The sequence below is a fragment of the Gymnogyps californianus genome, chromosome 2, assembly GCF_018139145.2.
Source record: "Gymnogyps californianus isolate 813 chromosome 2, ASM1813914v2, whole genome shotgun sequence".
NCBI classification, from domain to species: domain Eukaryota; kingdom Metazoa; phylum Chordata; class Aves; order Accipitriformes; family Cathartidae; genus Gymnogyps; species Gymnogyps californianus.
This window is the reverse complement of record NC_059472.1, coordinates 12,907,442-12,930,848: the sequence shown is the minus strand read 5'-3', so window position 1 is coordinate 12,930,848 and position 23,407 is coordinate 12,907,442. Positions and strand designations below refer to the sequence as shown.

The following is a 23,407-nucleotide window of genomic DNA, read 5'->3' as shown; positions in this document are numbered from 1 at the left end:
TTTTTCCTAAAGGTTCTCCCATCAAGCCACATCCATTCCTCTTTTAGTTGTCAGCGATTTTCCTAGCTTCTGTGCTTTAGCATGATACTGCTCTTTTTATAATTTTAATGGTATAATAAATGTACTCTACATTCTGAGTTCTTGCCCCTTTAGATCATAATCTTTTTCATTGAATTCTATTGAACTTTAACATTTACTATGATCTCAAAGCTCTTAAGGATAAAAGAGTGGTACACATCTTCCCACAAGTGACAACAGCAGACTTTTGCTTAATTTGGGCTGATCTCCGAAGCTGGTTAGAAAGGATCCACTGGTAGTGGAGACACTGTTCTATTAAATATGTTACAGTTCACTGAACTCTGAAAGATATGAAAAAGACTTAAGTGGACCTTCTGAAGTTCCTTCCAGTTCCTTGACAGAAAGACAGCCGAACTGGAAAGGAACCATCAGTTAAAGTGATGCAAGGCGTAGAATTATGAAATGCCATCTGGCTGGTACAGGGTAAGGAAATGTATCATTTTTGGTGGCTTCCACCTCCACAGAAAAAGAAACAACCCTTTATGCAGCAAAGTGGTTTGAATATTTGGGAAGGTCCTGAACTAGCCACAGAAAATGAAAAAAAAGAGAGAAAAAAGAAAAGAAGATGAATTGGAATAAAGACAATAAATTGGAATTAATAATAATAATACCAATAACGCTGAAAACATAAGTCATCACATCCCTTTGACAGCCTGAAGAAGCTGCTTTAATGTCTAATTTGACAGTATTAGAAACTTAAATAATAACAACAGAAAATCGTATTCTTATAGGTATATATTCAACAAAGGTGATGCTACTGACAGGTAGTGGGGAGATACATGAGTAGAACGCTAAGATCAACACTGCTGCCTATTTAGGCAACAGCCAGTAAACAAAAGAAAAAGGGGAAATGGTACTATATTGAAAATTGCATCACTTGTTTACAAGTCACTGACAACTCGGAGGCGAACCATCTTGGACATTTATGGATCAATGACCCCACATCTAAAGCGCAAGGAGAGGGAATATTGACCATTAATACACAGAAGAGAACAGCATGTCCATGCACTCAGCTAAAAATGTTCAGAACCTTCCCCCATGCCATGACCCCAAAACTGTTATCATACTTTAATTTAATAAGCAGACACTGAAAAGATCATTCTGTAAATTTTGCAACAGGCTCAGGATTTCTAAAAATTAGAAAACACAAAAATACTGCATTTGACACCATGGAATTCTTGACTAGACCTTGGCTTGACAGGTAAAGAGAAACTGATCACCAAAATAAAGATTAACCGTAGCTTAGCTACAAGTGATTGTGCCTTGGTTAGATTTATTATATGCAAACAGAATAAAACCCAGTTTATAGGTACTTGGTGCTTTAAAAGTCCCAGCTTCATAAAGCTGGAAAAAATCCTGAACTCAGCCCTGAGGAAAGAATCTGACTTCAAAGATAATATGACTATTTTTTAAATAAGACTCTTCTAAAGTCACATCCGAACAAAAGGGTCACCAATGTTAATCAGAACTAGATGAAAAAGTTAACCAAAATTTAATCCTTTCCCTCAGACTACATATAAACAAATGGGGGAAAAAAACAGGGGGAAAGCTCAGGGATAGCAGTAAGCTTAAGTGAAATGCTACAGACTGCTCAGTGAAGCAAAAGACACAAGAAACAGTCTTTTCAGTACATTAGGAACAAAAGGAATCCTAACAATACTACAAAGTCCATTATTTGATAGAAATTCTTCACTACCAAGAAATCTACAAAAGGCAGAACTGTTCAACACACAGCTCGAACAGTCTCCAATGATATATTGGTACACAGTGATAAATATTGTCTATTCCAATAATAACCAGCAGTGATAAATGACAGCAATTAAGGCCAGACACCAGGACACTGGCTCCAGCTAAAGCACGCACAGGTCATCAAGCGTGTTGCAAGAGAGGAAATAATCCAGAAGAGACTCATAAGAAACATTAAGAGAGCAGGAAAGTATGCCTCACAAAGAAAAGCTCTACCTCAAACTACTATGATTTACAAAGACAAGTTTGGGGACAATCATAGTATACACACACATTACCCAAATGTGATAGCAGAGGGCTTTTCAGTCTAGCAAAGATACAAGAACCACTAGCCTGAAGTTAAAAGCAAATCATTTCAGTTACAAAAAATGGCATCTACTTCTAATCGGCTCAGGGGAATTCATTTAACAACACAAGCGAACTAGACTGCCTTGCTGGCAATGTCTAAAGACAGTAACAAAAGGGTTTTCTAAATGATGCATGCTCGCTCAGAGAGGTCGTAATTCAGGGCAGTCCTCTAGTTTGCATCACGCAGGTTGTTTTAAATAGGGTTTCTGTAAGTACTCACAAGCTTTCTTTTTTTGTGTGAAATCCTTCTAAGCAAAAACAAACAAAAACCAGACTGCTGGTCAAAACCAACAGCACAGCTTTTAAAATTCCTCGCTCATTCCTACATTTAATGGAATATTTGTTTTCACGTAACAAGTTTCATAACAAAATCCACTTTTTATTTATACAATGTTTATATGCACTTTGACATGCCCAATATGCTCTCTGTACACCTCTATTTTAAAAATAAAGTGGCACCTATTCCAGCTTGCAGACCAAGAGACATCTCAGCCTTCGCTATTTTACATGACACTTTGTGCAAAGTAAACTTCTCCATCCCTCCATTAACTATTTAACCTACCAGAAAGTCCAAGCAGCTCAGAAATAAAGCACAAGTACCTACCAGATAATATTCACTACTGCAGATACTCTGAGCCCTTTCAGAGATCCAGAACTGCCTCCATTACATGGTTTATTGAAGTCGGTGTTGATCTCCAGTGCTGCACATCCTGATCTAGGGAAGAGCCGAGCGTCAGAACGCACCCCAAAACCCAGACACCCCCAGAAGAGTAAACCAGACATCTTCCCCAACTTTGCCTGCACATACACCGTACTGTTCCTCCACGCTCGCCCCCGCTCCGCAACGCCACGGGATGCGAGACAACTCTGGAACCAGAACTTCATGGCTCGATGGCTGCCGTCAGTCTGTCAGTCCGTCCGCCAGCGCGGGTGCGCGCAGCCCGGTGACACCGGGCGGGAACTCGCCAGCTCCTCCGGGCGCACCAGGATTGAACTTCTTGACTCTCCTTTCCGACTGACGAGTCAGGCGAATCTTCCTCCGCCCTGTGGCGAGCAAAGCCACGCACAAGCTCCCGGCTTCACAGCTGGCACAGGGCGGAGGAGGGAAGAACGGGGAGAGGAGATCGTCCTCGGACTCGAAGGGGTTTAACCCCCCGCTGCGGGCCGGGCCGGGCCGGGCCGGGGGGGGCACGCAGCAGTCCGCTTCGAAGTTACGCCCCGGCTCTCCCCCCGCCCTGGCTCCCCAAGGCAGCCTGGAGCCCGCCGCCCCCGGCAGGCGATGCTCCTCGGCCGCGGGGGCAGCGCCGGCCGCTCGCCCGCCGCCGCCAGACAATAGGGAGGCGGGCGGGGCGCGGCCGGGCCACCGCGCCCACCCCGCGGGCGGCAGCGGGGCGGCCACCCTCGCCGGGCCCGGCTCGGCCCGCCCGCCCCCGCCGGCCAGGAGCCGCCCTTGCCCCGGGGAGGCGCGGAGCGGCGGGCGCGCTGGCGCTGCCCCGTCCCCGCCGGCAGAGCACCTGGCCCCCGGGGGGAAGCGGGGGCGTGCGGGGGGCACGCCTCCCCGGGGGGGGGGGGGGAATCGCCCTCCCGCCTCCCGGCGCCGAGAGCCCCCTCTCCGCCCGCGCCAGAGGCGGCGGGAGACGCGAGCCCCTACCTGACGGCGCCGCTCCGCCTCGCCCCCTCAGCCCGCGCCCGCGCCGCCCGCCTGCCTGCCCGCCTGCCGCCTTCGCTCACGGCCGCGCCGCCATCTTGCGTTTCACAAACTACTGCACTTCTTTTGGGGCGGGGGGGCGGCGGGTGAGCCGGGAACTCCCAACGCCGCCGGCCGCCCGGGCCCTCGCCTCGCCGCCGCCCGCAGCGCCCACTCGCATCCTCCCGGCGCCTCGCTGCCCCGGGGCGGGTGCGCGGGGAGGCCGGGCAGCGGCGGCCGGTGCCTCAGCCTCCCTGGCAGGGAGCGGGGGCGGAGTCGCTCCGCCGCCGCCCCGCCCGTCAGGCGGCGGACACCAGCCGGAGGGCGGCCCGGCCCCGCCGAGGCAGCGGCCGGCCGCGGCGGGCTGGCCCGCCGCCGTAACGCCGCAGCCCGGGGGCCACCGGCGTCTCCTCGCCCTTCGGCCAGGCGAGGTGCCGGCGCGCAGCGGCGGCAGGGAGGAATGGAGGCGACAGGCCGGGAGTTCTCGGGTGGCAGCGGCGCCCTCACAGCCCGCCTCTCCGCCGACAAACTTCGGGTCCGCGCTAGACCCTCCTGCCATGCACCCAGACGGGTTTTAAGGACAGCGTCGTCTCTAGCCCCGCGAAGGCTTTTTCTCCGACGCCAGCCCCGCGTTTCCCTCAGGCGCCCTGAGCTGCGGCTGAGGGAGGACGTTGCCGCAGGGTCCAGAGCCCCAAACCAGGGGCGAGTGAGCACAGAAGTAACTGCTCTGAAGAAAAAAACCCCACACCCACACTCCCCCCCCCCCCCCCCCTTTTTTTGTTTAGTTACAGAACTTGGAGAAAGGGGACCGCTTCCTTTAGTACATACCTAGATATTTTAGTCAATATTTGGTTTTAACTCCCGCTGCATATTTCTCAAAAATGTTGCGTTTCTACATACTATTTCTTTCATCAACTGTTTGCCATTTTGGTTCAGAAACTAAAATGTTACTGTTTCCCTGAGAAAGAAAAATAAAGATGTGGCTTGTGGGAACCGTTAAGCGTTAACCGTTAACAGTCGGTCATGGAAGATCAAGAGTTACACAATTATAAACACCATTTAAAAAAAAAATCTCTATAGGTACAGTATCCTGTCGAGACTGGTGACAGGAAGGAGTTTGATCAAAGGTTTGAAGAGCAAAAGTTTTGATCCCAGGAATGTTTCTGGTTCCTCATTTCCACCCTGTCACTCCTGTTCAGTTTTTCAGTCAGTCATCTTGGGGAACGTGGTCAGCAAACCACCCCCACACCAAAAATCAGTGACAGCAGCCAAGGTGGAGATCAAGTTAAGGAAAAATTACGTTAATTCCTTTATTACATTTCCAATGTAATACATTAAAATGTAAATTTTCAATGTAATTTTTCTTCCTCCTGTGCTTGCCTTCGCTGTATAACCAATAAACCAAGAGTGGGGTAAGCTGCTCACATACAGTTCTTATTTTAAAGTCTTAAGATTCATGCTGGTTTTTAAGTGTAAGGTTATCTGTGATTAAAATAGAGCAGACAAAACTCCCCAAAAAGGTGATTCATTTTTTATTAATACCCATCCAAACAATACAGATAGAATTTTTTCTTCTGCATAGTACACAAATGTTTGGACAAACACACTAGAAAGAAACAAAAAACCCTAAAACATACATAAGAAACCAAACACAAACAGAAGGATTGCACAGTTAGGCATTCAGCATCACCAGACGTTGTGCACATGAGGTGACGTAACACAACAGCAGTGTATCATGCCATGTTATTTTATCGCAACTGATATAAAATTTTATTCTCATAAAACTAAACTTTGCCTATCTTATCAGTTTTTAAACAAATAACTGTCAAATTAACTGAGAGAAATTTTCTCTGCTGGTTTGAAGAGGCATACATCTTCAAAACAGGGTATTGCTTTGATTTTACTTAAATATATTTATCACCAACAATATATTCACTTTTATGTAATAAACAGATACAATTCTCTCTACATAACTAGAAAACTATTTACAATTTAATTCAACTACAAGCCACCTGACCTGGAAATAACAATTTATATTAAAATGCTATTCTGTAGTATCAAGAAGATTGTCATTACTACAAGCAAGACTAAACTTTACCTTAGAAAGTTACAGTTGTAAATCTTGCTTTGTTTCAAGTTAGGTTTTTGTGACAGGCAAAAATATGCCATAGCAAAAGTTCTTATGTTTGTGGAAAGAGTGTTTCTCCCACATACTTTCTTTAGGTTGTTAATTCTATGAAAACCACTTGAGGTGCTATCAGGTAATTAAAAAAAAATTACCTCTGAACTGCATTAAGAGGTTTCTAAAGGATTTACTTTTCATATACCAAAATGAGATTTGGTTTAAAACCTTTATGTAATATGCAAGGGACTATACAGCACCACAGACTACTTCAGAAAAATGTATTCCCACAAGCTGGAAAACAATGATAAAAATTTATCAAGTGTTCGATCGTTTTCTTTTTAGAGAGGTACTGAAATTATCTGGGAGATGTTCAGATCTACAGCGTTCCAAAGGCAATCAAAGCAGTATGTCACAAAAATATAGAGAGAGAGGACAAAAATATCAAATAAAAGCAGTTAAAGGACTTTATTTGAGCTTTCTTAATAAATTTTAAGATATATTTGTTTAATATATGTATAAATATATATGTAGAAGTAATCTTTATTGAATTATGCACAGATAACAGCATGCAATAAAAAGAAAACATTACAGAGTAGAAGTCAAGTATGCTGGAATCAAGTATCACTGAGCATAACTGAAGGCTGCAATTTCTTTCTTCATTTCCTAATACAAAAAAAAAGACAAACTAGCAGTCAGCACAAATAAAAGCTTAAGAACCCTGTTTATTTCTTCATAAAAAGAATGAAGAATCTGTACATACATACAATTGTTAGTAATATTTAGCAAATACATGTGGTACCACCATCGTCATGTCTTTCTATACCCACTAGCTTCAAACGCATCCTTATGCATCCAAAATAGAGAGGAGGCTAGAGAGACTGTATGGATCTGTATCAAGAGACTATGGATCTGTATCAACAGTGGTTTCAACAGTTAGAAAGAGGAGACAGTTCCTGAAAAGCCACAACTAAAAGCTGGAAATGTTATTTTCTGCACTCTGAATAAAGTCTATCTCTTCATACAGTAGAGCTTGCTCCTGACTGACTTGCACAGTCACTCTGAATAGGAGATACTTTTTTGTTAAAGCTAAACATAGAAGACAAAGAAATCAAGTCCCTTTTAATTTAAGCATTAAAAGTTAAGTCACAGAAGCTCACAAGCCCTGAGATAAATAAATCCCTTCTCATGCTAAAACATGTCATTATACTGGATGAGAGAAGGGCGCATTTTTCAGGAATGGTCTCCCCGAATCCAAATAATCCTCACTGTTGCACAATGAGAACGGAACGTCCGTTCTAACTCTTTATCAGATGTGGAAGAAGAGATCAAGATGACCAGGGCTGACGAGAAGAGGCTTCCTCTTTTTTAAGGCAGACTGAGAGGCATAAAGAATTTTATCTGTTCTCAGGCACAAGCATCTCAAAGACAACTGGATTCAAGGATCTTGAATCTGAAGACTGAATATCCAACCTATCTAAATCAACTCAATACTGGGAATGCCTGACTGGGACCATGGGTGCCTCTGGAAGATTTCTGCTGAGTTCTGAGAACTCCGAAATCCTCTCTTACAGGAAGAGAGCAGAGAAATTGACTCATTAGCATTAAACCAGCATAGGCAGAAATCTCCCCTTATGTCAAATTAAAGATGCTCGAGCCGTGCTAGTTAAAAAGAGATTATGGTGAGACTAGAGAAAAGTCCCAAACTCTTGTTGTTTCATACTTAATTTCTTTTCAAGAATGGAATGACTACTATATGAAGTATTACCATGTCTGACTGCCTGTAAAGGGAGAAAGAGGAAGTGACAGGCTGAGAAAAGCAACCTCCTTTCATAGCCCCCCACCCCTAAAAAGGTTCTGGAGAAAGACTATTGACAGACTGAGGTTAACTGCTTTGAGAGGGCTGTGTGGGTGGACGCATTGTCTTCAAGTTCAAGCCTTTTCCTGCTGAAACTGCCAACAATTATGCCAAGTACAACAATGGTTTTGCAATATGGATAAATGTCTTCCAGACTGAAATGAAAAAGTCTTGTAACACAGACAACTAAGCAGTAAAGAGTAATGCTAAGTAAGTGTGATGTCCAGAGTGCACATATACACATGCATAACACACACATGCATAACAGTGATAGAAAGCGCTATAAGACAAAAAAATTTACCTTTACTAATTCAGTTTTGTCGTAATCTTCTCGATGTTGGTAAATGCACTGACTAAGAACAGCATATAGTTTTTCCAAGTGAAATATATTGAAGTTCTTAGTTATCACAGTGACAAAATGCAACAGTTGCTGAAGAAAAAAAATGGAAACTACAAGTTTAGAATACTGCAAGATCCTTTGCATAGGCTCTTTACGTTTTCAGAAGCTAAACAATAACAATACAACACAAGTGACATCCTACTTTCTTACATCATTAAATAAAATGAGTGACACTTCAGAGAACAGATTAAATATCTCACAAGATTTACCTGGAGAAAATGAGTTGATTTTTTATACTTCAGAGAAAAGGAAGGCTTAAATTTCAGACAATGTTTTATTACTAATCAATCTATCACAACAACGATCATAATTGCGAATCAACTGCTTCCAGAACAGCAGGGAATGACACAATCCACTTTGTCGTAGAGTAGCTGCCACAGCAAAGCCACTGTTGCATTTCATTAGAGAAACTGCTGCTGCAATGCAGGGCACCGTAAAATGGATCTTTGGAAGCCAGGCTACAGATCTTCTAGATACAACTGTGCCAGCTGGAAATGGAAGCATCCTTAGGTGCTCACCTTTACCCATTAGCTGAACGTGTACTGTGCCTACAACTCTGCTGGCAGAACACACTGCTCAAATGTCTGAAGCAGATCAGGAAGCAAAGTTAGATCAGTTAGCTCCCACCTTTAAACTGAAGAGTGGATGAACTAGCAGAGTGACTCTGCCTGTAGCAGATTGCCAGTCTCTCACACAGTCATTTCTGTTACCAAAGATGTGAATGTGATAACCTCTGGGAAAGCAACAGTAACAAGCTAGTGGCAGCACCTTCTTCCATTGCTGCAGCTGTTCAGTATCTGTGTGTTGTGTGAGGCTGTGAAGATGTAGCTTAAGAGAGCAGCCATACCAAATGAAAATATTACTGCCTCACAACTGCCTGTCATCAAACTCTGCCTCCCTCAGATCAGCTAGCACAATTTGAGTATTCCCCTCAACTTCATTCTATACAATATGCAGATAAGACACACAAAAACCACGCAGCATGGTTTCAGCTGCTGCAGACAGAAAAGGTAGGATGTGACAGAGGTGTATGGTCAACATCCTGTGTGAAACTATTTCTAATTGCTGCCACATAGATGACTGCATGCTCTTCTATATGTTCATGAAGTTCTAGGCCTATTACCAAGCAAATAAATGAAAGAAAAAAAAAAAAACCAACCCAAAACAAAACCAAGCAGCTACATTTTGGATGTTCACCTAGCTTATTCACTGCAAGTGAGTTCCAGAGAGGCTCTCTGGTACAAGCAGCTAGTTCCAATGGCACCCATGTTAATGAAATAAGTTTTCTAAAAGACGCGTTTCATGACTGTAGCTCTCCTCATAGCTGAAACATATATAAGCTGAAACTTATATAAGGGCTCTACTGTACCATTTCTCCAGTGGGCAATAACTTCAGAGCATATGCTATTAGCACCCCGACTCTATGAAAAACTTCTGTGGCTTCTCTACGAAAAACCTCTGTGGCTTCTCTACATACACAGGCAGACATGAACAACAAAACCCCCTGAAATCTGCTTCCTTAGGAAGCCAGCTTTAAAAACTTAGTTTCACCTTACAAATTAGGTCACAGCTTAAAAACGTGACAGAAATTCTATTGACAAGCTCCTTCACCAAAAGGGATTCCTGTCTGGTCACATTCTCCCCACACAGGGGAAACATCCATGTAATACTCCCTTTCTTATCATGGCAGGTAAACAGCAGCCCTCCTCTGCTTTGGCCAACTTCCAGGACTCCAACCTAGCAATTTTCCTAATTTTTCTCACTGCAATATCCCCTGAAGATCAGGTCCTTGTTCTACCCTCTCCAATTCATGCAAAGGAACCTCTTTTACCTCCTGCAGCTAGGCCCATTTTTAACCCTTTCTGCAACTGTAGCCTAGAACAGCAACTTCTCTCCTACGAGGGACTGTAAAACCCTTAAGACACTGTAACTGTATGAATGCAAAATTCTAACATTGGATTTTGAAAGAACTTCAGAAAAGTACGTATTAGTATTTATGCATGATGAGCTTTATGTCAACCTGCTAACTTCAGGTTTAAAGTCATCACTGCTAGAAATAAACGTCCTTTTCAGGTTCCTAATAAAGGAAAACATGCAAAAACCAGAACAAAACAAAACCCCCAAATCTATAATAAAAAACCATTACGATATTAATAACCAACAGTACTAGCAGGCTGTCAGTGGGCTATTTTAAAATTCAACAAGCCCTTTTAAATTAACAATTAGGAAGAGAACCCAGTCTCCTAAAATTTAGTTCACCAAAAGCAAGAACAGTAGTCTACACCAGGTATGGAAACACAACAGTTGTAGTCCATTACAGGTTGAATTATTTCACAAGCTATATATCCTTCCCAAAAATTGTTTTAGTTGGCATTGGTTAACAACTGACTTAATTTACAACCGTACATGTAGCAAGAAAATGTCCTACTTCAGTATTAACAAAATTGAAATTAGACTTACTTTGAGCTCATAGTAATCCACAATCACTGGCTGTGTGAGAATTTCCATTGCTTTCTCGACACATATCACCTGTTGCTCTTCTACCCGAGAGCGTCTCGCACGAGTCATACGGTGTACCCAAGAATCTGGAATGACACAAATTTCTTAAGTCAGGATTTCTGTTTATCTGGAATACAGTATCAGTGAAGTATCCTGTAGCTGGAATACAGTCTCTCTCTGCAATGACAGAGACAGAACTGTTACCATTTTTTCACTGAGAAATGCTTGACTTTTACTTTCTTTCTGGCAAAAGTCACTGCTCCATAAAAATTAGAAACTTGGACACAAAGAAAGCACTAGCGAAAAAGGCAGGGTAAAAACAGGAAAAAAAAATATAGTCGCATTGCCATTACAGCACTGCACGGTAAAACTCCAAAGTAATTTAGATTAGGAAACACATCTTACATTGCAAACATTAGGACATAAGTCTTCTAGTCCACATGTGACTCTGGGTCCACACTGCTTGAAGTACAGCTTTTTAACTTATGCTGCTCATTACTGGGAAGATACTCATACAATAAAAGAAAGTCAATGATTGTTTTTCAATTAGGTACCATTTGAAAAAACAAACTTCAGAATCAAAAAACCAGCAGCTGCAGAAAAACATGAGTTTGGCTAGCATAACTAGGGGGGCAGCATCATTATACAAGAAACACTCTGTGCTGATTTTAGAGAGGTACAACAGAAATAACAGAATGGAATTAAAGAATGCTAAAACCTAATAGTGTAATCCTCCTTAGGGAGAAAAAGGAACTACATGACCTGTTTGACCTTTCACTTACCATTTGAATCTCCGTCTTCAGAACTTTCTGCTATTTGGCAATCTGGCATTTCACTCAAGTCCTTTCTTAGGTCTGAATGTTCAGGAAGCATGACACTCTTCTTTTCAGAAGCAGATTTCGCCACAAGGAGAACTCTCTCTCTTTCATTTTCTGTCCCAGATTTATTTTCATTCCCATTTTTCTGTCGTTCTTGAAGTACGTTTTCATTTTCTTCCATAGAAGAATCCTGTGTGGACTCAACTTCAGTGCGGTCCGTGTTAGAAACATGTTTTTCTGGAGACTCTTCATCACTCTCTACTTCATTTTGGTCTTCCGGAACTTTATTCTCTTTATTGAACTGAAAATTCCTCCTCTTTGTTGCGATACTTGAAGACCCTTTGTTCTTTCTGCGTTTTCTTTTTGACACATCTACAAAGAGATATCAGAAAAAGTAATCCAAAACATTACCAAAACAGTTTTCCCTTCAAAATCCAGCATCCTCATCTTACTTGACTTACAAGGAAAATGATCAAAAGAGCTCAAGTACCATTGTCAGTCTCCCTACGTATGTCTAGAGAAAGAGTTGCAAGTTGATGAGGTCAATTTGCTATTAGATTTTAAAAAGCCAGCTGCAGAATTTCATTCACAAAACCATCAGCTTCAAGATTTTATGAGCAGAAAATTCTTACTTTAGATAGGAAGTATTACTGCAAAGCAAGGTTATTAGGTGAAGTTGCGTACTGTCTTATTACATGAACTAAGATAGATGAACAACAGAAAAGCGTTTGGAGACAAGCACTTCTTCAAATCTGTTATAAAGCTGTAAACTTCAAAAGCTAAACACACGTTGGGCAGAGTTAAAGAGACAATTGTAAGGCAATATTTGCTGGAGAAAAAATTGTCTGTAAAGACTTACACTTCATATGCTTTCTGATTCAGTTAACCTTGGTTAAAACAAACTCTGTATTTTTGCCTTCCAGAAAAACCCACCGTTCTTTGTATTCATGGAATACTGCACAAAGCATATGGGTGAAGTCAATGGCAAAATTCCCAGTCATGCCAGTGAGACCAGGAAACTTCACACCATGTCATGTGTTTTAACTGAAAGAGACCCAAGTCCCTTTGTTCTTTCATGTCCTTTTCACAGGACAAGCGAGGAAATAATGATCTTTCCTTTACATATGTATTATTATTGCTCCCCTATTTTTTTCCCCTTTCCCCTTTCAATTGGAAATCACAGTAAGAGGTGGCATAGATTTTAGCATATGAAGGCAGGGAAGGGAAAAATACAGTTTCATGTAACTAAAAACTAGTTGAGTATTCAGAAACTGCCATGTACAACATTTCTGACTTCAAGAGGTAGCAATTTAGAAGCCATTAAATGTCAGTTGGGCCATCAAGGCCAGTGTCTTACGATGTACACCAACCACTGTACTGGAACTTCATAACTATATTGAATGAATGACCTCTGGATTTATCTCACATTTTGAAGCAAATTAAAAGATGCAATGCCTCTGGCATGAAGAACCAGGCATCGCAGAAACCTGTTATGTCACAAGAACAGAGAAGGTATCAGTGACTTTAGCACCTTCTCCAAGAAAGTCTGAATAAAATGCAACTTGCCGTTAGAGCGGGGCGTACTGGAATCTACAGGCGCTGCTGGCATCTTCGTTTTTTCATTACACTTCGGGTCTGTTTTCTTACACCCAGGAACAGAGTTCTGCTTTGGCATTACACAGTAGTAAGATGGAGCATACTTTGAAGAGCTACAACCTTGCAATAAAGAACAGAGAGCAAAGAATTGTGTCTTGCATTGTTCATTGACAAGTCTTAAAATCCTTAGCGTGAAAACACATACCTCTTTTCTTACGAGATTCTTGAATTTCTTCGCAGCGTTGTTCAAAATCTTCATCCATTTCTTCCCTCACTATGGCGTACGCAGTATCTCTCAAAGTACAAGCTCTGTGCCTAATGAGACGATCTGAAATTTCACAGTCAGAACTGAGTATTTTCTACCAGCCAATGAAATCCTTTATTTTGATTACTTAGAAAGATTTTGCTCTTCATAGGTAGGTTCTGAAAGGTTATCTCAGTGAATATTTTCAGCATAACAACATAAATGTCAATTATTAAAGCAAAAGCACTAGTTAGTGATCAACACGTCCATCACAATTTCATGCCCAAGTAGTTTAATGCTACAACATTTACAACCTGGCAAGAAATGCTCTCTGTGGATGTTTAAAATGATCTAATCCCAAGGCTATTGTCACAGACATTTATCAAATTTATACATTTTAAATTCTTCCAAATTAGGGATAAAAATGCATCCTCACCTCCAGGATCTTTATCTGGGTTGTACTCTAAAGCATTGCTACAGATTAGATCGATGTCTTTTAGAAAATCTCCTGCAGTTAGGTACTGGTGCAAGTCAATCTTAGAGAGAACTGCTGAAAGGTCCATGGGCTGTTTAATAACTGCGTCATAATCGGGTACCTACAAATGAAATATACGTGCTCAGAAATTTAACACAGTATCAAAATTAATTATTTTAATAAAGTCAAATAAAGGACTTCTTAAAACCCCCAATTATTTATGACACATCCAAACGATGCAGAAATTAACCAGTTAGTTTCATGAAAATAGAAGAGCTATTTCAACTGGCTTTGAAGAGACAGACCAGAAGAGGGAAAAAAAGAAGCAGGGGGGTCAGAAGCATGCGTGGGCCAGAGAAGGGAACAGACACCCAGAGTGGGATTCATTTCGCTTTGCTTCAGAAAATCACAGCAAAGAAACCTTTCTCGGTAAAGTCACCCGAGATTCTCTTCGTTGTTGGCAGCAAGAAAAAGGCTGCAGGAATTGCACCTTTGAAGCATCTGTGCTAGGCATCTACTTTAGAATGAGATAACTGGACCCAGAGGTGCCGATTTCTTTACTCAGACCATAAAAGGAGCCTAATGACTAGTTTAGATGAGGACATCTACGTTTGTTTAGATTATTCACATCTCACAAACTAGACGTAAAGGGAAAGACAAGTCAGTGGACACTTAGGGGAACAGGACTTTGCTGAAATGCAAAGCTGTATTAAAACTACAGCTGACTTTGAAGTATATGCCCCTGGCTTAGACTTATTCAATACATTAAATGAGAAAAAGAGACATAAGAAGTGTATGGGAGGAAGAAGAAACCACACAGCCCTTACGGTTGATCTTACACTGAGGAGTCCCAGATGAAACAGAGAATAGAATCTTAAAATTTATTTTGAAAACCGCTGCTGCTACTCCTGTTCTCATAGAAACTATTGACAGTCAATTAAAGAGCTTTAGGCTTTATTAGAACAGTCCTATAGATACTGTTTATAATTAGTGCTGTAACATGCCTACATATCAAAGCCTTTACATGAGCAAACTGTGTTGGCATTTGGTCTAACTGGCAGTTGGACTAGATGATCGTTGTAGCTCCCTTCCAACTGAAATATTCTAAACTTCTAAAGACGTTTTAGAAGGAACCCAAGGCTTTCAGTGAATACTCAAATAACAGACATATGAGAGCCTCAAGGAGTCAGCAAAAGTAAAAGCAAAATTCACTTCCTGCTTCTTGAAAAATCAGAATAGTACGGTCCTAAAACAAAAAATAAACCCTCCTATAAAGAGCACACAAACACTGAGAAATACACACACAGAGAAATTATGAATACACAGATAAAATGGTATTACAGATCAACACTAATTTACCTCCTCTGGGTCAACAGGCTTTGTAAATGCTCTGAAACGTCTGTCAACAGCAAGTCTATGAGTCACATCCCTTAAGAAAATCCTAAGTTCACGCAACGTATCCTCCTCCTGCTCCTCCAGCTGTCTTATTTCTTCCTCCGTCAGCTGTCGAGGCTTAGGCGGCGGTGCTACAGGCAGTATTTCCAATGGCCGCCAAGCTTAAATTAATCAGAAACTTTTAATCAATTTATGGTACTCAAGTACAAGCATATGACAAATTATTGATAGAAAATTACCACCAAAGAAATACTGTATAGCTATTAACTTACAGTTAGCAAAGTTTTACATGTAGAATATCCTCACCTGCGTTTTTTGATGCAGGAGGTTTAGCAGCTTGATTTACAACTAAGTCCTCAAAAAACGTTCTTCTTTCTTCCTTATTAGGCAACTGGATTTTGAAAACTTCTTCATAATCATTAATAAACAATTCTTTTATCTAAAGCATGAGGAGAAGAGACATTTCAGATATAAGGCCACACAAATTCATATTCTATTCAAAAAAGATGAGTACCTTTCTAAATTAAACTGAATAATCATCTGGATAAGACAAACTGTGAAAAGTTATCTTTTTGGCCTTAAAAGGCTAGATTTTCATAGGTTAGCATGGCAAATTAAAATTATCTTCTCTAAGGAACACCTCTAGAGTTAAAGCTCTGCGAAGGGACTGTATGACACGCTGATAAAGTGGTGACATTTACCACCTCCAAGACTGCTTATTTTGTATTTATCTGCTTTGCTGTCCTTTAGTTTGAATCTTTATGGCAGCTATAGAGAGAACAGACAGAGTTCAGCAGACAAGTATAGGCTTTTTGGTAAGGTGGTTTGTTGTTTTGTTGTTGCTTTTTTCTTTAATTAATTGAAATGAGGTGTCAGAAGTTGCATACTTCCAAGTTTTACTCCATTTTTCAATCTCTACTACCAAAAGGTATGAAAGGAATTTCAATACTTATTTTAGAAGGAATTTATTAACAGTATAAAAAACTTCTGTAGAAAGTTAAGCCCTTTCAAAGTATTTGATGATAAACACATCTAGGTAAGCGCCCCCCCCCCCCCCCCCCCCCCCCCCAGTAATTGAGACAAAATAATCAGAGCAGCATATTCACATTTTGAACACCTTCCTTTAGTGCACACTCTCAAATGTCTAGAAAGCTAAGCATGTACTCTTACTGAATTTTGTTACGGAATACAACTAAAAATTTATCTCCAAGTTACTAAAACAGAAGTTGGAACTTAGCTTTCTGATTTGTAAAGCTTTCACCTACATGAAGAAAGAAATTGAAATTTTTATTAAAGAATTTAAATTTGAAATTACATTCCATCATTAACAGTGTGACCACTGTACTTTTTCAGCAAAAATACCTTTCACTTTTCTGTAAAAATGTTTTCCGTAAAAATATCTTTTTCCCATTTACATTTCAAGCACCGTATATTCTTGACTAAGTATATACCTCACCGTCTTGAAGTCACTGGAATTATTGTCTGCAGTAAATTTATACATATGTCTAATAAGCATGAGTGTGTGAGAAGGGAGAAAAAGTTCGGTCAAAGTCAACGTCTTTACTCAGAAAACACTTCAGACAATTGCTTTCAGCATTGTTTTGTCTAACCAAATTTTAAGAGACCTGGTTAGGGTGCCTGAGTAGTAACAGTATGAATTTGCTTAAGAGTGCACAGTACTCCAATGCTTAAAGGATTTATAAACTAACAAGAAATCGAATAAAAAAGTAAGAAAACTATCGACAGAAATACCTCTTTCGGGAGATCTGCATGACACACATCAGATGTTGCAAGCAGCAAAACTGGAGCAAATGTTGGAATGTTCTGCAGTAGTGTTGTAAAAGTAGCTTTCAATGTAGCTCCAACAGCCTCCCACCACAAATGGATATGTGGGATATAAATTATACTTGGTGCTGTTCTTTGAGCTTCTCGCATCAACTGGTAAAATAAAAGCTTGGATAAGAAAACTAAACCATGCAGAATAGGCTAATAAATAACTATGTATCAGTCAAACGTTCTTACGGAATAGGAGTACATGAAGCCAAAACATCAAAACAAACAACAAAAGAACAACTCCTTAACAATAAGGTAAAATTTTCACTTTGACTCAAATGTTGACATTGCTACGCAGACAGAAACAGACCTGAATCTCTGCCTGATTTCAAAACTACTTAGGTGTAAGATAACTCCTAAAGAGCCTCACAACTCAGCCGGTGTGGTGGTGTGCCTGAAAAATCAAGACTAACCCTTCAGCAAGACGTATTAGTCTGGGTAAATCGCTACACGACTGCGACTACACCGTTTTCAATTCAGAGCAGGCACATATCCAAGACAGTCTGGAGCACAGTATGAACAAACAAAGACCTGTGTGAAAAGATGAGGGCTGACACTGTAAAAGAAGCCTGGTTACAGTTCATAATTTCAAGTACATTTTATAAGAGGTGACCGGTCTTTAGCCTGCCGAATAGCTAAATCACTCACAGCCTCTCATCACCAAAGGATCCATCAGACCAGATTACATGCTTTGCAAGACCACAAGCCAGTGCCTACAGATGGTACCTCAATCACAGGGGAGGACATGCATCTGCCGCATGAGGGAAGTGGCAACAGTCCTTTCACATGAAAAATTTCTCCATGCACCCTTTCAGATTATCAATATTCAGGGAGTTCCTGTGACAAGATGGGAAGCGCAGGTGGTATATCCAGGCAGTGACTAGACATGGTAGTTGTATGACCGCAGATGCAACCCTCACGTAACAAAAAAGGAATTGTTCCTCTTATGTGACAAATGAGTATCCAGTCATGTAATGTGTCTGTCCTTGCTTGTACAGCTCTCAAATGCTGCTACTAAAGGTCAAAATATTTTAATACAGGGATGCCAAACAACGAAATGGATTTCCTGCCTAAAAGTACGAAGGAAAACAGCACTAAATCTGCTTATATTTAATTTTCCTAGTTAAGAAAAACACATCAGTGTACAAATTTAAGCGTTCCATGAATTTTAATGCTTTTACTGCATATACTCCAGCAGTACAAGCTGCGTATGTAAAAAAAGAAACGCTTCTTTTCCCCAAAACCTTGACTGCCTTACAAATATAATAAAAAAGAAGGCTACAAAAAGTGCATGACACGTGGTAAGGCTGATGCAGAGCCACCTACTGGGAGCACAGAGTCTTAAGAAGCAATGAAAACAACTTTCTGGATCCCACCAAGACCAGCAAGACTTCTTGCCATAAAGAGGGGTTTATTAACAGCAATTCCCAGCTTCCTGAGCTGCTACCAACATCCTCACTGTTTAATGTGGAATGGAACATATGGGCATGTACAACATCCTTATTCGGTATCATTCGATCTGGAAGAAAAGTGGATTTTCAGATGGAAGTAAACATAACAGCACATTCAAACCAGGCCACCTCCATTAACAATGAATCTTGCTTACTTTACTAGTTTACATACAGTTCATGAATCCTATGAGATTAAAGAGAAAAAAGATACCTGTGCACATGTTTCTTCCGGTGATGTGATGCTAACAAACAAAACCGATAGGTCTAGTGTATAAACTGGAAACTTTTCCAGGGCATGTATTACTGCAGGTGCCAAATGAGAAGCTTGCCCATATCCTGGCTCTCCAACTAGTAAGAACCGTGGCCTGCAAGACGTTGGCTGGTAATAAGCGTTTCTAGAACAATAAGAAGAAAACAAGTGTAAAAATGAAGTGACGAATAGGCACACAGTTGTTAAAGTTTTTTTTCCTATACACTTTTTTTTTTTTTGCAAATACTGTCCATATTCCAGCAAATCATAAACTGGTCTGTGATCAGGAAGACTATCAAAGGCCATTTTCTTACAAACTTGTACCATACCTCCCCTAAGACATCCTGCCAATCCCCAGCATGTCTGCTATTTGTTTGGCTGGGTTAAGTAACAGTTCTTAAATCCCGCAGGGGGATTGTCCAGCTAAATACACACACAACAACTGGTCAGTAACCTGGTGTGGGGGAGAATAACAACTCTCTCAGCACACACCAATCTGGATCTCTTCACCGCCCATACACACCAATTTTCAGTAGGTCTTGAGTTTAAGTAACTGTGAGATCTCTACATCTGTCAAGTTTAGCTGAAATTTGTCCATAGTTACTATAGATGGTAGGAAGGAAGGAGCAGAACAACATATCTAGACAAAAAATTAACATGGGCACTGAAACACATTAGCTGTTATCTGAGGAAGTACACAATTGGATTGGTTAAATTACAGCAGTACACTGAATACGCATAAGATTTATATTTAGTTTACTCAGTCATTCTAATTGTTTCACTTTGAATTGTGTATTAATTTTCCACGCTTTACTAGCGTGAAACACATTCGTGAAGAGCATTTGTTTTTTCCACCACAATACTATTGTACTTTTACTGGGTGAAGTCAAAGATCCTAGAGACCTAACCAAGTTCAGCAGGTCAGCAGATTTTCCAGACAGCACAGCAATAGAAATTGAGAAAAATAACTGACACAACAGTGATGACGACAATCTATTTTTTCAACTGTTGGCTTATACGACTTCTACATTAACATGTCAAAAGATTAACAAACTTAACTTAAACAAGGTACAAAATGCAGACATGGTTTAAGTTTTTCTCACAGTGTTTTAACACACCATTTCTCAATTTTGTTTCTGCTACATAATTCACTACTGGTTTAACAATCTCAGAAGGTAGAAGGGCATAAGATGGCTACACAAATCCATAGGGTTTCTTTAGCTAAAAGCACAGACAGCACATTTCTTCAGTCTTGAGTCTTTCAAGGAATACCATGAATTAAATTGACACGTTCTAATAGTCTGTGGACCACTTTGACTTAGGAAAAGAGGGCTGGGCCATTCAGTTTGATGGGTTATGGCAGTGTACTCCATTAGAACATTAGTACTCAGCTCAATACTTTTTGCAAATATTGATCACCCCACACACACACTTTACTCCTTCATTTACCACCCCTCACGCCAAAACTGTTTACAGACCCAGCCGTCTTAAAAATGTAAACATAAAAGGGACAAACATTTACCTGCTAAAATTGAGGAATTTTTCCTTTTGGCTATCAGCCATTTTATGCGTTGGCTTATCTTCGAAGATTGATGGTGACTCCTCATCACTGTCAATTGCATCATTCCTTAAAATATGACTTAAACTGTCTGAAAGACAAGAGAGGTTTGTTAACTTTCCTGAATAGTCCATATCTCACTCTCCCATTAATACAGCTTCTAAGTCAGTGCTGGAAACCCCTTATATTGTATTTCTTCATTTGAGGGCACATGCTGAATGCTATTTTCTGAAGAGTTCATCCTACCACAGACCTAAGGAGATTGCACAAGTCTCTACAAAGCTGTCCTAAGTCCCATGATTTGCATAAGGTATATCTCTCCATTGGTGAAAACTTGGACGTTTTTCTCTTTAGAATAAAGATGATTAGGAACAACTTCTGTAGTTCCTAGACACCTGAAAAACCCAACAAGGCCACTTCTTTCTGGAGCAGGTTCCCCCACTGGAAGTGAGGGAATTAAGTGAATGTGATGGCCACAGACTTCCATTTGTCTAGGACTAGTGAGTCAGAATATACAGACCAATACATCTTCTAAATAAGGCTCCTCAAAGTTCACCGAAGGAGGAGATAATGGAGGACGGACAACAGAGGGGGGAAGCAATTATGTATCCCCTAGCCTCTCTGCTTTTATTTTGTTGGTGGATTTCTGCGTCTATTTTACCAATGCAAATATATCTCCCAGCTCTACTGGGAGCAATACTGGTAGGATATTCTCAAGGGACTAGCATAATAACTAATGACAGATCCCCATTAATCAGGAGTGGAGTGAGTTTATCAATTTATTTGCTCTCACCAACTGACAGACTAAACCTGATCAGGGCTGATGCAGTCAGGAGCATGAGCTCACATATCCTATGCAAGCCAAGCCCCAAAGTATACACTACTAAAACATTCTGATCTCACGTGCAAGTGTACAGTGTGATCCACAACATTTAAATTAAGAGACTATGGTTAAAAATCATGATAGCTAAAACAGTATTTAGTTTAAACCACTTATACTTGTATTGTGGTCCTGACATTCTTCAGACAGGAATTAGAAACATTCATGTAAAAATGCCTTTCTCCCCCCATTTAAACATTTATTTTGAAAGAGGTGCCTCATACATTAAACCTTAGATCCATCTCTACAAATGATAAATATGATGTTAGCTACTGTCAGAAACAGGGTGCTCCAGTAGAGAACACATAGTTCTCTACTGTGTATTGTGAGTCATTCACAGCTCCCATCCAGCACTTCAGTTTAGAATCCAGAACGCACGACATTCCTGAAATAAAGGTGTGCACATGCATATTTATAAAATTCTACTGTCATTATGGCTGAGAGGTTTGTGTATGTTGATTGCACAAATCAGAAGTTTTTGCTTTGGCAGAATTTTAAAGAAGTGGATGTTATTGTTATACCTTGCTGTTGGTCCTTCTTTAGTGCAAGCTCTGCATGGGGAAATACTCTCTGCAAGGCTTGTAAAATTCTTGCTAGTGTGTTTTCAAGCAGTGGTTTTGAAATAGGTGATAGCGCTCGCCCAGGTGAAGCCACAGCCCTCTGTGAAGCTGGAACAGTCTTCTGCATAGCCATGACAAAATCCTTTGCTGTTATTTTAATAGAAGCGATATCTAACTGCAGTTTCTCGCTACTTTTGTATATCTGAGGATAGCGGCGGCGCAAAGCACAGAGGGCAGCTTCAGCACATAAGGATTTAATATCAGCACCACAGTATCCTAGTAAACAAAAGAATCAAATGTTATGTCAGTCTCAGGCAACACAGAAGTCAAGGCCAAGGTTTCCAAAGTGCAACACTGAAAGACTTTGTACGCAGCCAAAAATTAACACGTCAAGAGAGAATTTAAAGAGTTGCTGCACTGCAGAGAAGTTTTGTTACGTGGCTTGCAGTCTGATATCCTGCGCATATGAAGCAGCCTCCTAATCAAAACTGCTCCCGAGGAAGATGCCCAAAACCCATTCAATGTTCTGAGACAAAAAGAAAATTAAAAGAAAAGCAGCATCTAACTTTGTTTGCTCCCAAGGTGTGCCAGCTGCCTCACTGCCTCGCTCTGCAGCAAGGCACAAGAGCTTGGGTACTGCCTGGTACAAGCTCAGATTCCTTAGGACCCAGTCACATGCAGTAACTCACTTTGTTTTCAAACTTACCAACACATTTTTCAGCTAGCTCTTCAAGAAACGTGTCCAATGGCTTAGGAGTCCAGTCTCGTGTGTGAATCTTGAAAATCTCTCTTCTAGCCTGGAAACAAAATGCTTGCATTTTAGTTTGTACTAAGTTTTCTCTTAAAAAAACCCCAAAACCCTCACATTAATACAAATACTTTTCTTATCTGCTAAACTAGTCAGTATTTTAAAGTTCAGTTAATATGCTCTCTGCCTTTTCAAGCAGGAAATTTAATAATTCTCAATTTGTTACATTAAACTCTTTCTGGGAGCCTGCAGTGAAATAAAAGGCATTTATAGCTTCCATAAAAATTAAGTTTCCACAAGTATGAGACCTAATGATCCTGAGGAAAAAATTGGAGTAAAAAAAAAAAAAACTATCTGCAAACCGAGATTTTTCATCAAAGAAAATTCTCTTAAATTTAGCAAAATTTCATTATGACATTGTCATTAGTTCATCAAATTTGCTTTTCTGCCAGTTCATTCAAGATTAACAGCCCTAGCGCTACGTTTCAAATTGCTACAATTACTACAAAGAAGAACAATAATTATGAATCAAACTACTCTCACTGATCCAGAAAATGTTAAACGATGCCTATCTTCATTTCTGATCTTAGCAAGACTTTCACTTAAGTATTTCCTGGTACACAGATTAATTATAGCAGATTTCTAGAATTCTTCCACAGTAGGGAATAATGTATTATATCTGTTTCATGGCACCTCCTCTCCTGTTCCTGAAAGCAGATAAAAACTGGAGACAAATGTTTGTGTTAAATACACCGTTTAGTGCACTTTTACTAGCTTTCAATCCAATAAGCATTTTATCCTTTTTCCAAAAAGTGCTAATAAAAGAAAAAGAACTATCAGCGATAGCCAGAGAAAAGCCAC

At 40.5% G+C, this 23,407-nt stretch overlaps 2 protein-coding genes across 5 annotated transcripts in view; both read right to left on the bottom strand.

Annotated features, from left to right (window-relative positions):
- ZHX1 (zinc fingers and homeoboxes 1) overlaps positions 1-3,146 on the bottom strand; it is a 28,078-nt gene extending 24,932 nt beyond the window's left edge. For all 3 annotated transcript variants that reach the window (XM_050915845.1, XM_050915846.1, XM_050915847.1), the window contains exons 1-2: positions 2,981-3,146; positions 2,777-2,887 (exon numbers count right to left, since the gene is read on the bottom strand). The gene's annotated coding sequence lies outside the window, so the exon portion shown is untranslated. The remainder of the gene's footprint in view (positions 1-2,776; positions 2,888-2,980) is intronic.
- A 2,229-nt stretch (positions 3,147-5,375) lies between these two features.
- The window catches only part of ATAD2 (ATPase family AAA domain containing 2), a 38,109-nt gene continuing 20,077 nt past the window's right edge, over positions 5,376-23,407 (bottom strand). For both annotated transcript variants that reach the window (XM_050892541.1, XM_050892542.1), the window contains exons 15-28: positions 22,505-22,595; positions 21,760-22,074; positions 20,323-20,449; positions 18,762-18,945; positions 17,019-17,204; positions 15,573-15,705; positions 15,231-15,427; positions 13,833-13,992; positions 13,358-13,480; positions 13,123-13,272; positions 11,521-11,928; positions 10,700-10,824; positions 8,141-8,269; positions 5,376-6,647 (exon numbers count right to left, since the gene is read on the bottom strand). In XM_050892541.1, coding sequence (XP_050748498.1) covers positions 6,606-6,647; positions 8,141-8,269; positions 10,700-10,824; positions 11,521-11,928; positions 13,123-13,272; positions 13,358-13,480; positions 13,833-13,992; positions 15,231-15,427; positions 15,573-15,705; positions 17,019-17,204; positions 18,762-18,945; positions 20,323-20,449; positions 21,760-22,074; positions 22,505-22,595 — 2,370 coding nt within the window. In that variant the 3' untranslated portion in view covers positions 5,376-6,605. The remainder of the gene's footprint in view (positions 6,648-8,140; positions 8,270-10,699; positions 10,825-11,520; positions 11,929-13,122; positions 13,273-13,357; positions 13,481-13,832; positions 13,993-15,230; positions 15,428-15,572; positions 15,706-17,018; positions 17,205-18,761; positions 18,946-20,322; positions 20,450-21,759; positions 22,075-22,504; positions 22,596-23,407) is intronic.